We start from the raw sequence: 17139 nt of genomic DNA, 5'->3' as shown, positions 1-17139 counted from the left end.
TGCTAGGATGCATCCCATCCGGTCCTGGTGACTTATCTACTTCAAGTACAACCAGCCTTTCTAGTATCTCGTCCTTATCAATTTTTATCCCATCCACTATCTCAACCACCTCCTCTTTCACTATGACTTTGGCAGCATCTTCTTCCTTGGTGAATGAGATGTAAAGTCCTCATTCAGTACCTCAGCCATGCCCTCTGCCTCCATGTGTAGGTCTCCATTTAGGTCCTTAATCGGCCCCACCCCTCCTCTTGCTATCCGTTTACTATTTATATGCCTGTAGAAGACTTTTGAATGTCCTTTTTATGTTAGCTGCCAATCTATTCTCATACTCTCTCTTTGCCCCTCTTATTTTATGTTTCATTTCCCCTCTGAACTTTCTGTATTCAGCCTGGTTCTCCCTTGTATTCTCACACTGACATCTGTCATATGTCCCTTTTTCTGATTCAACTTCCTCTTTATCACTTTCATCATCCAGAGAGCTCTGGCTTTGGTTGCCCTCCCTTTCCCCTCGTGGGAATGTACCTCGACTGGACCCGAACCATCTCCTCTTTAAAGGCAGCCCATTTTTCGGTGACAATTTTGCCCACCAATCTTTGATTCCAATTTACCCAAGCCAGCTCCATTCTCAACCCACTGAAATTGGGCTTCCTCCAATTAAGAAATTTTATTCCAGATTGCTCCCTGTCCTATTCCATAACTGGTCTTAACCTAATGATACTGTGGTCACAGCTCTCTAAATGTTCCCCTAACGATACTTGCTCCACTTGACCTATCTCATTCCCCAGAACCAGATCCAGCAATGCCTCCTTCCTTGTTGTGCTGGAAACATCCCCTTTCCTTAAGGCCTGTTCACACCGGAAATCAGCGACCACGCGGCGGAGTGCAATGGCTGCTGACTTTTTGTGTAATGACCGCCATTATCAAAATTCTGCTCCTGCGCTATCCCAGCGGTGACTCGCTCCCCCCACTGCCGCTCCACTGCTGCCCACCCGTCCTAAGTGTGTCATCATTAGAACATAAGAACATAAGAATTAGGAACAGGATAGGCCATCTAGCCCCTCGAGCCTGCTCCGCCATTCAACAAGATCATGGCTGATCTGGCCGTGGACTCAGCTCCACTTACCCGCCCGCTCCCCGTAACCCTTAATTCCCTTATTGGTTAAAAATCTATCTATCTGTGATTTGAATACATTCAATGAGCTAGCCTCAACTGCTTCCTTGGGCAGAGAATTCCACAGATTCACAACCCTCTGAGAGAAGAAATTCCTTCTCAACTCGGTTTTAAATTGGCTCCACCGTATTTTGAGGCTGTGCCCCCTAATTCTAGTCTCCCCGACTAGTGGAAACAACCTCTCTCTTGTCTGTCCCTTTCATTATTTTAAATGTTTCTATAACATCACCCCTCATCCTTCTGAACTCCAACGAGTAAAGACCCCGTCTACTCAATCTATCATTATAAGGTAACCCCCTCATCTCCGGAATCAGTCTAGTGAATCGTCTCTGTAGCCCCTCCAAAGCTAGTATATCCTTCCTTAAGTAAGGTGACCAAAACTGCACGCAGTACTCCAGGTGCGGCCTCACCAATACCCTGTACAGTTGCAGCAGGACCTCCCTGCTTTTGTACTCCATCCCTCTCGCAATGAAGGCCAACATTCCATTCGCCTTCCTGATTACCTGCTGCACCTGCAAACTAACTTTTTGGGATTCATGCGCAAGGACCCCCAGGTCCCTCTGCACTGCAGCATGTTGTAATTTCTCCCCATTCAAATAATATTCCCTTTTGCTTTTTTTTTTTCCCAAGGTGGATGACCTCACACTTTCCTACATTGTATTCCATCTGCCAAACCTTAGCCCATTCGCTTAACCTATCTAAATCTCTTTGCAGCCTCTCTGTGTCCTCTACACAACCCGCTTTCCCACTAATCTTTGTGTCGCACCGCCGATGTTCCGTCCCGACAGCAAAATTCCACCGAGAAAATCTGCCTTCTGCCAGGTGGAGCCAAAACCTGCTTTTTTCAGATGGTGCAGCAAGGCTGTGGCCTTCTGAAATGGCGGTGCATCCAAGATCAGATCAGCCAGGATCTTATTAAATGGTGCAGCAGGATCGAGGGGCCAAATGGCCTACTCCTGCTCCTATTTCTTATGTTCTTGTGTTCTTAATTGATGGTGCTGGAGTAGAATTGAAATAGCAGGGAATAAGCAGGAAAATCTGTTACATTCAGAATAACTCCAAGACTGTATATCTTCAGCTCAACTGCTGTGACCTTGGTCTCTTTATTGTAACTCCAGAGTGAGGAGGCAGCCTTTTAGACCTGCTTGCCCAGGGTGTGCAGGTGACCCTTGGGTCTTCCACTGGTGTGCTCCCTAGTGGCAAGTCTTACAAATTGGTAATATTTACATACATAACAAAATCAGGCTTAATGTTATCTCTAAAGGCTAACAGAGATGAGGAATAATGTGGAGATGGTGTCCATTGGAAGAGGCAGCAACAGTGGGAATGAGAAATGATTTCTTGCACTTCTGGAGAGAAGGGATTGAGGGGCTTGGTGGGCAAGGAGGTCAAGTGAGGTCGATCCTTGAGAAAGGACATGCTTATTGTGCCTCTTTGGCCTTTGTCTGCTCTTAAAAATGCTTCTGTTGTAAGAGTTACTATTCATCCCTCATTCTGTTCCCTGTAGCACTCAGTACATTAGTGGAATATTGTGTCCGTCTGTGGAACCGTGGATTGATCTCCCCCAACAAAAGTGTTCCACCATGGAACCAAGACAAGAATTTAAAAGCAGCTGAGCCGCCTAGAGCAACATCAAGTGACTCCCAGTCCGACAGAAACGTCAACAAAATGCAGGGTCTTCACCATGGAACAGGTGGGCAGTATCAAAGCACCCTGGACAGACATGACAAAGTACCCCGGACAGACATGTCTGCATGTAATGAGACCTACAGTACAGAAGAGTACAAGAGAGGGATGGAGGTATGTGCTCCCATGTTAGAATGCAAGATAAATGTAGATGTGTACAGAATGTACTCTCAGAACTGCCAATATTCAGTTTAATTGCATTAAAATATTGGACCAATCTTTGTCCTTTCTCCTCTCCTAGATACAAACTAGGCAGGACTTCTAGTATAAGAACATAAGAAATAGGAACAGGAGTAGGCCATACGGCTCCTTGAGCCTGCTCCGCCATTCAATAGATCATGGCTGATCTGATCATGGACTCGGCTCCATTTCCCGCCCGTTCCGCATAACCCCTTATCCCCTTATCGTTTAAGAAACTCTCTATTTCTGTCTTAAATTTATTCAATGTCCCAGCTTCTCTGAGGCAGCAAATTCCACAGATTTACAACCCTGAGAGGAAATTTCTCTGTTTTAAATGGCAGCCCCTTATTCTAAGATCGTGCCCTCTAGTTCTAGTCTCTCCCCATCAGTGGAAACATCCTCTCTGCATCCACCTTATCAAGCCCCCTCACAATCAACCTAGTGAACATTCTCTGAACTGCAACCAAAGCAAGTATATCCTTTTGTAAATATGGAAACCAAAACTGCACGCAGTATTCCAGGTGTGGCCTCATCAATACCTTTATATAGCTGTAGTAAGACTTCCCTGCTTTTATATTCCATCCCCTTTGCAATAAAAGCCATATGTCACAGATTTATAAGATGCCAAGTTACAGCTTCCCTTGTGTTTTATTTGTTTGAAGCATTCTTCCGGATGCGGGTGTCGCTGACAAGGACAGCGTATATTGGCCATCCCAATTGCCCTGGGCATGAAAGGGTGGTGTATCAGAATCAATAGTAACTTTCAAAAGGGAATTGGATAAAAACTTGAAAAGGAAAAATTTGCAGGGCTATGGGGAAAGAGCAAGGGAGTGGGATTAGATGGATCGCTCGTTCAAAAAGCTGGCACGAGCACGATGGGCCAAATGGCCTCCTTCTGTGCTGTACGATTCTAAGGTGTGATGGGTCTTCTTAAACCACTACAGTCCGTGTGGTGAATGTTCTCCCACAGTGCTGTTAGGGAGGAAGTTCCAGGATTTTGACCCAGCGACGATGGAGGAAATATTTTTAAAGCCAATGAAATAGTTTTGAAGTGTCGTGACTATTGTAATGTAGGAAGACAAAGGGGAGGCACGTTTGCAGTGGCTCCTCCACAGTTCCCTTCACCTTTCCTGCTTCACTGAACTCAACATTTCCAATTTTAGAGGGAAGAAAGTAAGGAACGGTTCCTGAGGGAGCCCCAGTACTCAGAGCTACGGACTGGAAACTCCTACACTGCCAAGGTCAACAATCCTCGGCCATACGATACCAAGGGCCAAAATCAGGTGAGGTCCAGCTCCGGCTGCACACGTCTTGAGAGTCGGCCAAGAATATTATGGTCTGGGTGCAGCCTCACTGTCGGGTCTGATGACTGCCGATACGTGCAGCTGAACAAAACCTGAGTGGGAGATATTTGGGAAATACAAGCATGACTGTCATTCAATGAATTGTCCAATGCACTGTAGGGGTACATCATCATCATCATAGGCAGTCCCTCAAAACGAGGATGACTTGCTTCCACGCTAAAAAAGGATGAGTTCACAGGTGTTTCAATGAAGGGCCTAATATTGTGGATCCTGAACTACATGTTGATGTGTGGAAGATGCCTGTGCGTGGAGTTTTTTAACGTGTGGTGGCCGTTGCACAGCCACCATACGGGCTTGACAGAGCTAGGTCTTGGTCCAGTGGCAGGGATTGCACAGACCTAGTACACACACATATCGCAGTGTGGGCTGGCCCATGCTGCCCCTGGGCTCCTGACCCCAAACTCACACTTCTCCTGGGCCCCGATCACATACCTCCACAGTCTCTCACCGCTCCTGCTGTATCTGCCCACGTTCCAACCACCAACCTGGACCTTGATGACGTCACTCTTTGCTGCCGTCGACCTCCTGCACCAGCTCGAGTGGCAAACGTCCACACTGCTCGCGGGCCGCCGTACCTCCGCTCCTTATATAGCCCTGACCTGCCGCTGGTGTTCTCACATAGGTCGGGGCCTCCACACTGCTCGCGGGCCGCCGTATCTCCGCTCCTCCCATGGCCCTGACCTGCCGCTGGTGTTCTCACATAGGTCGGGGCCTCCACACTGCTCGCGGGCCGCCGTATCTCCGCCTCTCCCATGGCCCTGACCTGCCGCTGGTGTTCTCACATAGGTCGGGGCCTCCACACTGCTCGCGGGCCGCCGTATCTCCGCCTCTCCCATGGCCCTGACCTGCCGCTGGTGTTCTCACATAGGTCGGGGCCTCCACACTGCTCGCGGGCCGCCGTATCTCCGCCTCTCCCATGGCCCTGACCTGCCGCTGGTGTTCTCACGTAGGTCGGGGCCTCCACACTGCTCGCGGGCCGCCGCACCTCCGCTCCTCCCATGGCCCTGACCTGCCGCTGGTGTTCTCACGTAGGTCGGGGCCTCCACACTGCTCGCGGGCCGCCGCACCTCCGCTCCTTATATAGCCCTGACCTGCCACTGGTGTTCTCGTGTAGGTCTGGGCCTACATGTAGGGGTACATGTAGTGGTTATGTTGCAGGATCAGTGATCCTGGAGAAAGTAAGTTCAAATCCCACCATGGTCGCTTGAGAATTTTAATTCCATTTTCAACAACCTGGAAATAAAATGCTGGTATCAGTGAAAGTTATCACGAAGCTACGGATTGTTGTAAAAACCCAACTGAGGGCCATTATGTGACTCCAGTCCCACACCAACGTGGTTGACTATTAACTGCACAGTGAATTGACCTAAAAACCCACAATAAATGTGGTGTTGCCTGAGAATGAATAATATAAAAAAGCGAACTGTTGGTAGAGTTCTAATGTACCGTAAACATATTTAGTCAGTAATTACACATCCAGCTTGTGTCTCCAATTCTGATTCAGGACAGTCTCCAGGGTCGTGACCCTAAACATTCTGAACAAAATAAAGAATCGACAGACAGATGCAAAAATCTCTTAAAATCTCTGTCTAAATCCGTGGACGACAAATTGAAGGCAGGTGACTACGCAGTGAGTGGTGGGTATCAGAGATATGTGCACGATCGAAATGAAATTCTGGGAAGATATCGCACTGACTCAGGCAATGAAATTCAGGTATTTATTAATATTTAACAGAAGTGAACTTACTGATAAAGTTTTACAAAGATAACTAAGTATTGAATATTTAGTGTGAGCTGGTGATTTTGGTTGGAGTAATGTTCTGAATGTTTCTGATTTTAGAAGTGATTTGCCCAGGAATTAATAGAAAGTCACATTTCTACAGTACCTTTCACGACCTCAGGATACCAAAACACTTTACAGCCAATGAACTATATTTGAAGTCACTGCTGTAATGTAGGAAACGTGGTGGCCAATACAATGACTTTCTCCTCCCTCCTCCCCTTACAGCTTGGAATTAGTTCTGAAACATTCAAAATAACTTCATACGGCTGTACAGCATTTAATGCCTGTGCGCACCCTTTCACAATTGAGGGGAAACTTCCCCAGGCTGTGCTCCCATTGTGGAGCCTCACTCGAGGGGAGTGCAGGTAGAGATCTGGGCACAGATAGCAGCGTTCCCAACTCACGGTGTTCCAGATATCACCGGCAAATCAGCAATGCTGACTTCCCTGCTTGATTTCCTACCCCGGCATTTGGTGAAACAAGGCTCTGAGCCAACAACACAGCCCCACCAAACTTACTCTTTGGTTTCGTTTCAGTGAATGTGCTCAGCTAACTCTGGGCAAAGGTAGTGTACCAAGTGACCAGGCCTTGGCGGTCTGTACCTGTGCTCCAGTCTCAGGAGCTGTAAAGTATCCTTAAGATGGTAGGTGTGCCTCTAGTTTTCACACTGTCCATTGCTCTTTATGTCAGGCCTGGGGTACAGAGATGGTCCAGGTCCCTCCAGCACTGGGTGTGCTCTGCTTTCTTTCTGCGAATAACCTGCGAGGTTATTCACTTTGGTAGGAAGAATAGAAAAACAGAGGGGGGGGGAAATCGAGTGGCTTGCACCTTCCGTGGGCACCCACGGAGGGGGTAATGGGGCACAAGTGACTTTATGCCAGGCGCGGTGCCACTAACGCCTCCCGCTAAATTCCACGGGAGTTTAACAGCAGCAGTAACAGGTAGAGCCCTGTTCCGCTGTGCCGACGATGACAACACCATCACCGTGTGTGATGACCTGTTTTCGCCACGGAGCAAAAGTTCAGGTGTGCCCCCTGAAGCTGCTCCGGGCGATGCCAGCTTAACGAGGCGTGGACCGGGCTGCAGGCCATTCGCAGGGCACTACTTAAAGGGGACGTGGCGTTCGCACTAAAAACAATCGGCCGACTTGCCCATCACGGCCCGTTGAATGGTGGAACGCTGGGTCCGTGCAGCATGGCACTCCGCTGGCGTGCTGGGCCGATACCATGGCTGCTCTCTCCCCGGTGACCCAGGTAGGAGCCCGCAGAGTCAGCAGCATGGTCCTCCCCTTTAATGAAGGGGAGGGCCCTTTCCACGCAGCAGTGCTATGCCTCCCAGCGTGTAGCGCTGCTCCCCTCTCATTTCGCTTCCGCCCACTTGTGCCCCACAGAGCAAGTGGAGTGTGTTATTTTGTGCTCCACTTGCTCTCAGGGAGGAGGTAACACCAATATTGCGAGCCGGGTGGTACATAAGAACATAAGAATTAGGAACAGGAGTAGGCCATCTAGCCCCTCGAGCCTGCTCCGCCATTCAACAAGATCATGGCTGATCTGGCCGTGGTCTCAGCTCCACTTACCCGCCCGCTCCCCATAACCCTTAATTCCCTTATTGGTTAAAAATCTATCTATCTGTGATTTGAATACATTCAATGAGCTAGCCTCAACTGCTTCCTTGGGCAGAGAATTCCACAGATTCACAACCCTCTGGGAGAAGAAATTCCTTCTCAACTCGGTTTTAAATTGGCTCCCCCCGTATTTTGAGGCTGTGTCCCCTAGTTCTAGTCTCCCCGACCAGTGGAAACAACCTCTCTGCCTCTATCTTGTTGTCCCTTTCATTATTTTAAATGTTTCTATAAGATTACCCCTCATCCTTCCGAACTCCAACGAGTAAAGACCCAGTCTACTCAATCTATCATCATAAGGTAACCCCCTCATCTCCGGAATCAGCCTAGTGAATCGTCTCTGTACCCACTCCAAAGCCAGTATATCCTTCCTTAAGTAAGGTGACCAAAACTGCACGCAGTACTCCAGGTGCGGCCTCACCAATACCCTGTACAGTTGCAGCAGGACGAAAGTACCTGGTGGTTGCGGAGGAACGTACGATTGTGGTTGGAGGCCTCCATTCACTGTGCAACGTACGGGAACATGTACTTCACTTACGGATGTGTATCCTGAGATCACGTGGGCCTGGACCACCAATGAGCATCGAGTATTCTCATGGATAATAATGGGAACTCTGTTTGTATGAGCTCCATTACTATCAATGAGAATACCCCCCAAAACACTGAAACACAACACAATAAATAAAAAAACCTCACATTTAAAATTTATTCAATGTAGAAATTATATTTTTGGGATTTTATTTTTATATGTTGTAATAGGATTAAAAATAAACTTGCCTTAATAGACAGGTTTTTAATATAAAAATTAGTGATTAAATTTAATTTTTCTATGTTTTAAAACTCTTACGTTGGTAAAAATAGTCTCTACACCTGCTTTTACCAGGCTTAAGAGTTTGAAGGACATTCGCTGAGCAAGAGTTGGGCAAATAGCCCAATCTCTGCCCCATGGATGTCCTTCTCCCGGGGATGCATGAAATCTGTCAAAAAGAATGATGGCGGCCCAGTCGATGAGTCGGCCCGACAATGGTGGCCCTCGCAAGAGCCGGGCGACAAAATAAAATAGCGGCCTGGGGCATTAAAGGCCTGCCCTTTCAGGGGCACCCCGGTGGTAGATATCCGCCAGCATCGCAGCCCGTGCAGCAATTTCCCCCGCCGGGCGCAAAGGGTTCAGTGTGGGGGGCAGTAAGGGGTCGGCGTGCACGGCAATGACTTGCAAACCTCTGGGGCAATTTCCCCGGAGACACCACCGCCCCACCCTTCCCCGGGCTAAAATGGCATTACGCCCCGTTAGTGTCCCCCACACTACCACCCCCCGGAGGCACTAACGGAGCTATAAAAAGGGGCAATTTCAGCCCCAAGATCTAGTCAGTGTCTCTGCCTTGGTCCCTTCAGGGTATGTACTTCACACTGGCCACAGAGAAACAGTAGTTTTCTGAATTGGGCGTTAGCCAGTGGTACATGGATAGTGGCCACCCAACCCCTAGTGTGCTGCCGACCCCACTGAATTGTAGCGTTTTCATTTCAAGTGTAGGTGAGCACATGGGCCACATCAACACATTGTGTGCGCGATGGGTACATTTAAAGAGAGGTAGGCATTTAAAGATAGGTGATCGCATATGGGGGAGGTTACAAAAGCAGCTAGTATTTATAATGCAAGGGTTGTTTGAGCAACAAAATGTCTGACAAACCCAGTGGCTGGCAGAATAAATGCAGAGGCAGCAAACTGCGTCTCCATTTACAATCCACTCCGAGCAACTGCTTCATAATGTACAGCATTGCAGATTGTGGCAGATTGAATGCCTTTAAACAGAGTTACATAACAACATGGAGACAGGCCGATCAGCCCAATCAATCCATGTTACCCTCCACGCAAGTAAATAGTCCGAACCACATTAACCCACCCTCTTCCTATATCCCTTCAAACCCTTTTCCTTCACCGCCCTGTCCAATCTAATCTTGAAATATTATCGATGTCCAGAATCTCAGCCCCATGGACTTCTAATTGAGGATATGATTATAAGGCTCCCAAACATATAGCAATGTGTATACTAATAATCAGCAATGGAGACACCTCCATTACTTTTGTGCCCCAGGACAGTGATGTGGGAAAGCTGTAGTCTCCCAGGTCAATCTTTGAAATCCCTGAGTCTCGATTGACTACAAAATCAACCTTCGTACCCAGATTTTATCCAAGAGGGGAACCATTTAAAACTGGCATGTCCTGAGACAGATTTTCAGATTGGTTACACCTGATTACCAGGTATAAACACAGTGTTGTCGATCTGTTACGTCTGGTTTTGATCCATTCAGCTTCCGATATAATCTTCCAGTTGGGGTTAGTACTGGTGCCAGATGGACTGACCACTTTCCAGTTTAGTTAACATAGAAAAATGCAATAACTCAGATTGAGTAGTTGTAAGAGTCTGTCTGAACTGAATTCAAAGGCTGGATGAGGGACTCAACTTGCCGATTCATCCTTCAAATTAACCTGGTACCCTCAATGAGCAGGTAGGGTACAGATAGAGTGGAATTGCTGTGATGGGCAGGATCAATACATCTGTCACAGATGATGCAGAGTTAATGATCATGATTTTTTTGGTTGTATGTAGAAATATTAATCCCTCTAGGTACTGAGAAACAAATATCATGATGTTAATGTCCAGTTGTTCCTTTGTACAAGTGGATCTGGAAGTTCACCAACCATTTGAAAACTGGCTCCTGTCTCTTCATTTGCAAGACCGTTAGGAATGACAAAACTCTTGTATTTCAGGAAGGTGTTACCCTGCCTATACTAATCACCATGATAGTATTCACAGTGCACATCTAGGTATCTTTCACTAACATGTTTTATTTTCAAAACAGGCAAATGAAGTTTTAGAAAAATATTTGAAAGAAAAAATGATTGAATCAGAAATGGTTCAACTGATGGATAAATTCATTGCAGATAAAGAGAGGGAGATAACAGGCAAGTTGTATTTTTCTCTTGCTGATTGTGTTTCACCCTAATATTGAAACGATGGTGACTGACTGACTGTTGATGGGTACACAATAACCGATGCCTCTGAATGAATTCACGAGCAAAGGGTTCATGTACTTGTACATCATGAGTCAAAGGCTCAAGCAGCTTATAAGCATACTATTCGGATTTACTGCCTCCTATTTACTGAGTGTCTCTTATTTCTAACATACAGCAGTGAATGTTCTCACTTCTGTAGGATTATGTTTATGGTTCTGTTGGCAATTTGGTGAAAGGTGCTGTCTGACATGCAACATTGGCAATAATTAGTCACGTTTTTTGTTTGAAAGAGTATAAGACTTATATGTGGGGGGCACTTTCCTTAGGCGGGGTGTACACCCGGCCACCTGTCGTACACCCGGCCCGATCTTCATTGCCATTGAAGTCAGTGGCAAGGAGTTTCAGGCAGATGTATAATGGGTAGACCGTCTACAGTCGCCTGGTTTCCTCCCCTGTTCAAAATGAAAATGACCCCCACAGTGCTTCTGAATACTTATACCTCCTATTCAGTAAATTAGAATTTGTTTAAACTTGGTGGCATTATTATTTTTATCATTTGAGTGTCTTTAATTCATTTCATTTCGCCATACAAATAGGAATTTTCACCCTCTGACCGAGGAAATTCCTCTGGGAACATTGCAGCTTGAAATGCTTCATGTCACTACACTGCCACCTTGGCCAGCTGATCTTCCCCATTCAGCTGTACATGAGGTTTCAATCTGAATCATGCCCTCATTGAACAGCAAGCCCTGGGTGGTCTGTAAACCCAAAAGCTTCGGTTTTCTTATTTAGTGTTGATATTTTTCAGTCTCAATGTGGTCTAGTTTTCTATAGTCCAGGAAGAGTTCTGTAGTAGTTTTCACTTCTCTACATGTCATGATGGTTTAGGTTTGCTTATTCATTGACACCATTTTGCCCCAAGTAATACTTGTGTCAACTGACAATTGGCCCAGTAAGTTGGTTGTTTTTTCCAATTGCTTGGTTCCTAATATGTCAATCTCAGTTGTCAGTTTCAAAGTTTATATCCAGATCAACACTCATGACATATACTTACACGGTCTGGTGACACCGCTCGACCTTTAGAAGCCTGAATCCTGGTACAAATTCAGTAAAAGAGGACGGCAAGTGTCTTCTTCACTGGAAGGCTCAGGGTCACTGTCTGGAAGGATGTGCGAGCTTGACATGTGTACGTACAGGGAGACATGGCACTGCTATAAAGCACACCTCCATCTTCAGCTGGCCCGAGGAATTAAGTTTCAGTTGCAAGTGCTGTCAGGAATGTTCTTGAAAGAGACACCAACTGAAAGATATTTGTGCCCATTAGCTGAGTTGGGGCAATGTTGATGTTCAGGTCTTCTGAGCCTCACTCAGGATCCTCCAGCACGATGCACAAGCCTGCGACTGATCCAGTGCCCAGTGACGGGGATGGAGTTATTTGCAAGCTTCGGGTGAACACTGCAGCTGCGTGGACCCTGATGGAAGTCCCAAATACAAGAGTCGTGCCATGTTGCCCCAACCCCGAGAAGGTCCAGGAAGGGCCCAACAGAATGGAAAGATATTTCAAATCTTCAGGGAATTTTAGGGCATTTTATTTACTTTTGGCAGGAAAGGTTTTGGGACCTCTCCTGGGCTATATTGGGATGCAGACCAGCTCCCAGCTGCCATGAGTTCTACCAAGGCCTTTTAAGGCTGCAAAGGGTGGAATTTCAGGAGGAGCCTGGGAACTCCCCAGACGTGCTCATAGAATCATAGAAAAATTATGACAGAAGGAGGCCATTCGGCCCATCGTGTCCATGCCAGTCGAAAAAGAGCTACCCAGCCAAATCCCACCTTCCAGCACTAAGTCCGTAGCCCTGTAGGTTACGGCTCTTCAAATGCACATCCAAGTACTTTTTAAACGTGATGAGTGTTTCTGTCTCTACCACTTTACACTTTTGATGTAGTGTGACGGGTGGAAAATACAATCCGGGGCTCCCACCTGAAAATGGCTGCAAGGAAAATTCAGGAATCTAATACAACCAGGTCCTGCCCCAGTTCCATCCAGTGCCTGATCAGAATTTTGGGCCACATTACGGCTTCTAGGGCTCACATCCTCCAAGGGACTAACATTTACTTTAGCTACTCTCTTCCTTTTTACTGTAGAAACTCTTGCTGTCCGTTTTTATATTTCTTGCAAATTTACTCTCATAATCTATCTTCCCTCTCTTTATTATTTTTTTTAGTCCAGCATGACCAACAGGCCTATAATTGTTGCCACTCCAAGACTTGTAGGATTTTTCATTGTCCCTCCAGCACAGATCTCAACACTGAAGCAGTCACCTTGGGCCCAGGATCAGTAACTATCTGGTTAAAACCAACACTCAACAGGGGTCCAGACACTAAACACTCCCACTTATATCTCACAACAGAATTAAGAAGGCTTCTACCAAGGAAATCCTTCAGACTTTCTCGTGGTATTTGGTCATAGGAAGCCAATCACAACTCAGAACTAGTTTTGTCAAACACTCGAGGTGAACAGACAGTAACAGACACACACAGAATTTTCCAGGGTGGTAGTGGGCGTGATCGGTGACAGGTCGAGTGGGAAAATTATTTTTGACAGCATGTCAATAACCCGCTGTCATCTCACTCCCATGTGCCTTTCCCCCAGGCACCTCTGTTATTGTGGAGCCAACTCGACTGGCTGCAGTGGGAGACCCAATTGAAGTGATTATCGGGTGAAGTTTACAGGCTCTTAAGAGCCTTTTTTCACTTACTTTGTAAATTTCCCTGCACGGCCATGGGATTCACACAGCTCGGGACGCACGTCTATAAAACTGAGGTGGGAGTTTTGTGGTCATTGCTCCAGCTGATTACTTGACAGCATGAGGTACAGTAAAAGCTCCCAGCTGACAGATGATCACTTTCCTCAGGCAGAAGCTGTTGCTCAGTCCATTTCCAGCACAGCTTCTACAGGCCGCAAGTCTTTCCAGCAAAGTCTCCATCCAGTCTCACCTCATTGGAAGAACTCTCTCACCATTGACAGAATGCTTCTGTCATCTGTACTTCGCCTGCCATCTATTTCATCAATATGGGTAGCATTTATACTGTCTCACCTTGGTCCTCAGAATCCGACCACAAAGAGCCCCAACACCAGCAGCACCAGGCACACCACCAACCTTCTCCGCAATCACCTGATGCTGCACAGGACACAGGGCATCAGCACCCGAGCACATTGCCAACTGGGAGGCCAGGGATGGCCTCATCATAGCCAGATTTAGTTAACTTTACACTGTGCACCATATGGTTGTCACATGATGAGGCAGGTTGGCACAACCCACACCAACACCGTAAATCATCCCCACAATGCCCAAGCCATTCTTTTCACACCCATCACCATTGCAGGGGCTACCGTTATGTCTCACCATTCACTGCAACTCACCACTTCCAAAGGTGCACACAAATCTGTTCAAGTGTTGGAAATAAAGAGTTTTATGTTTGACACCACATTAACAGAAACTTTAAATAAAAGTTTGATAAAACACTCAAGTGGCTACTCTTGTGTGTTGTCAGTTGGTATGATTGCACCAGGATGAGGGTGAGTGTGAGGGGTGGTTAGTGAGATGGGGATGTGATGATGTAGATAAGAGAGGGATGGGTGGAGGTGCAAGGTCTGTTGGTGTAAGGATGTGCAGGAGTAGGATAGGGAAGGCAGAGTGTGATGGGATGTGATGAGAGGCACAGCAGGATGAAGTTGAGTGTGGCTTTGTACTAACGTTTTCTGATCTAATGAGATAATTGAAACACTGTACCCAGGTCCTCCTGACCACATCACTGCTTGTGTTCTCCTCTGCAATCTGCAACCAGGCTGTCTTGGTCTCCTGGGGAAGTCCCTTCCGCCCATTGGAGGGAAGAGGGCCTTCCTGGGAATTGTGTCTTCCTCCATAAGCATATGGAGGGAGTCATCAGAGAACCTGCTTCTGTGCTGTCACTGTCAGTGGTTGCAGTACTCCAATGCTGTAGTGCACTGACAGCATTATGCAAGATAAAACTTCAAATATAATGTGACTATGGTCCCTTTTAAAGATCCCAGCTGAAAACGCATCATGAATGACGTCACCAGATCTGCTCCATTTCCTTGGGCTGAGCCACAGAATCCCCGGAAAACATTTCTGTGGCTCTTTGCACAAATTACCACAGTCAATCAATGCAATGCACGTGGGAATTCAACCCAATTTCTTCATTTTTATATTGGATACTCTGCCATCAATAACTTTTATTTGATTTTGTACAGCTCTGAAGCAACTTCTTGCTTTCAGTGAACAAGAAAAACGAACACTGAGTCAGAAATTGGAGGAAACCAACAGCTACTGAACACACGACTCAGGGAAGCTCAGGGAAAGTAAACTACTTTCTCAAACAAGATGATGGAGGAATTCTTGTCCACCGCGACATTCATTAATAATATGTTCTTATGTTCTTAAGAAATAGGAACAGGTGTAGGCCATACGGCCCCTCGAGCCTGCTCCGCCATTCAATAAGATCATGGCTGATCTGGTCATGGACTCAGCTCCATTTCCCGCCCGCTTCCCATAACCCCTTATCCCCTTATCGTTCAAGAAACTGTCTATTTCTGTCTTAAATTTATTCAATGTCGCAGCTTCCACAGATCTCAGGCAGCGAATTCCACAAATTAACAACCCTCAGAGAAGAAATTTCTCCTCATCTCTGTTTTAAATGGGTGGCACCTTATTCTAAGATCATGCCCTCTAGTTCCAGTCCCCCCCATCAGTGGAAACATTCTCTCTGCATCCACCTTGTCAAGCCCCCTCATAATCCTATACGTTTCGAGAAGATCACCTCTCATTCTTAATTCCAATGAGTAGAGGCCCAACCTACTCAACCTTTCCTCATAAGTCAACCCCCTCATCCCCGGAATCAACCGAGTGAACCTTCTCTGAACTGCCTCCAAAGCAAGTATATCCTTTCGTAAATATGGAAACCAAAACTGCACGCAGTCTTCCAGGTGTGGCCTCACCAATACCCTGTATACCTGTAGCAAGACTTCCCTGCTTTTATACTCCATCCCCTTTGCAATAAAGGCCAAGATACCATTGGCCTTCCTGATCACTTGCTGTACCTATCGTTTTGTGTTTCATGCACAAATACCCCCAGGTCCTGCAATCTTTCTCTATTTAAATAATAACTTGCTCTTTGATTTTTTTCTGCCAAAGTGCATGACCTCACACTTTCCAACATTATACTCCATCTGCCAAATTTTTGCCCACTCACTTAGCCTGTCTATGTCCTTTTGCAGATTTTTTGTGTCCTCCTCACATATTGCTTTTCCTCCCATCTTTGTATATCGTCAGCAAACTTGGCTACGTTACACTCAGTCCCTTCTTCCAAGTCGTTAATATAGATTGTAAATAATTGGGGTCTCAGCACTGATCCCTACGGCACCCCACTTGCCAACTGGAGAATGAACCATTTATCCAAAATCTGTTTTCTGTTAGCCAATCCTCTATCCATGCTAATATATTACCCCCAACCCCGTGAATTTTTATCTTGTATAGTAACCTTTTATGTGGCACTTTGTCAAATGCCTTCTGGAAATCCAAACATACCATATCCATTGGTTCCCTTTTATGCACCCTGAATGTTACATCCTCAAAGAACTCCAGTAAATTTGTCAAACATGACTTCCCCTTCATAAATCCATGCTGACTCTGCCTGACCGAATTTTGCTTTTCCAAATGTCCTGCTACTGCTTCTTTAATAATGGACTCCAACATTTTCCCAACCACAGATGTTAGGCTAATTGGTCTATAGTTTCCTGCTTTTTTTGTCTGCCTCCTTTTTTAAATAGGGGCTAATAACCCTAACTTCTCTGTCCAACTGTGCTGTTATATCTAACCTGATCTAAGGAGTGACTGCAGGTCACTGAATAGAAATGAGAATAAATGTTGGCTCTTTAAATCATAATCAAAAATAAACTTAAAATTGAATTGCTCACTTGGGATTAACGTGTGTTAAATGAGAGTCATCTGTTACTCCTTTTATTAGGGGCACTCACGGGTCAAATTTTATCTGACTGCTCGTGTTAAAATTCTTTGGACATTTTACTGGATTAAAGATGCTATAAATAGCAGTTAGAATAATAGAAACTTGCAGCACAGGAGGAGGTCAATCAGCCCATTGTGCCTGTGCTGGCTCTTTGAAAGAGCAACCGTGCTTTCTCCCAATTCCCGCTTTTTGTCCATAACCCTACAAGTTCCTCATCCTCAAGTATCTGTCCAACTCCCTTAAATCAGCTCCCATCACCTTTTTACAGCAAGT

The 17139-nt window shown here is 46.2% G+C and overlaps 1 protein-coding gene across 1 annotated transcript; it reads left to right on the top strand.

The window, feature by feature from the left end:
• Positions 1 to 2630: 2630 nt before the first annotated feature.
• On the top strand, positions 2631 to 16813 carry LOC139245687 (guanylate-binding protein 1-like). The gene is made up of 5 exons (XM_070871248.1): positions 2631 to 2971; positions 4201 to 4320; positions 5906 to 6115; positions 10668 to 10770; positions 15095 to 16813. Exons 1-5 carry the CDS (start codon positions 2840 to 2842, stop codon positions 15172 to 15174), a joined length of 645 nt encoding a protein of 214 aa, XP_070727349.1. The 5' UTR covers positions 2631 to 2839; the 3' UTR covers positions 15175 to 16813.
• The last annotated feature ends 326 nt before the right edge of the window (positions 16814 to 17139 follow it).

The sequence above is a fragment of the Pristiophorus japonicus genome, unplaced genomic scaffold, assembly GCF_044704955.1.
Source record: "Pristiophorus japonicus isolate sPriJap1 unplaced genomic scaffold, sPriJap1.hap1 HAP1_SCAFFOLD_231, whole genome shotgun sequence".
Taxonomy (NCBI): domain Eukaryota; kingdom Metazoa; phylum Chordata; class Chondrichthyes; family Pristiophoridae; genus Pristiophorus; species Pristiophorus japonicus.
The sequence above is the reverse complement of the archived record's forward strand: the minus strand, read 5'-3'. Positions and strand labels throughout refer to the sequence as shown.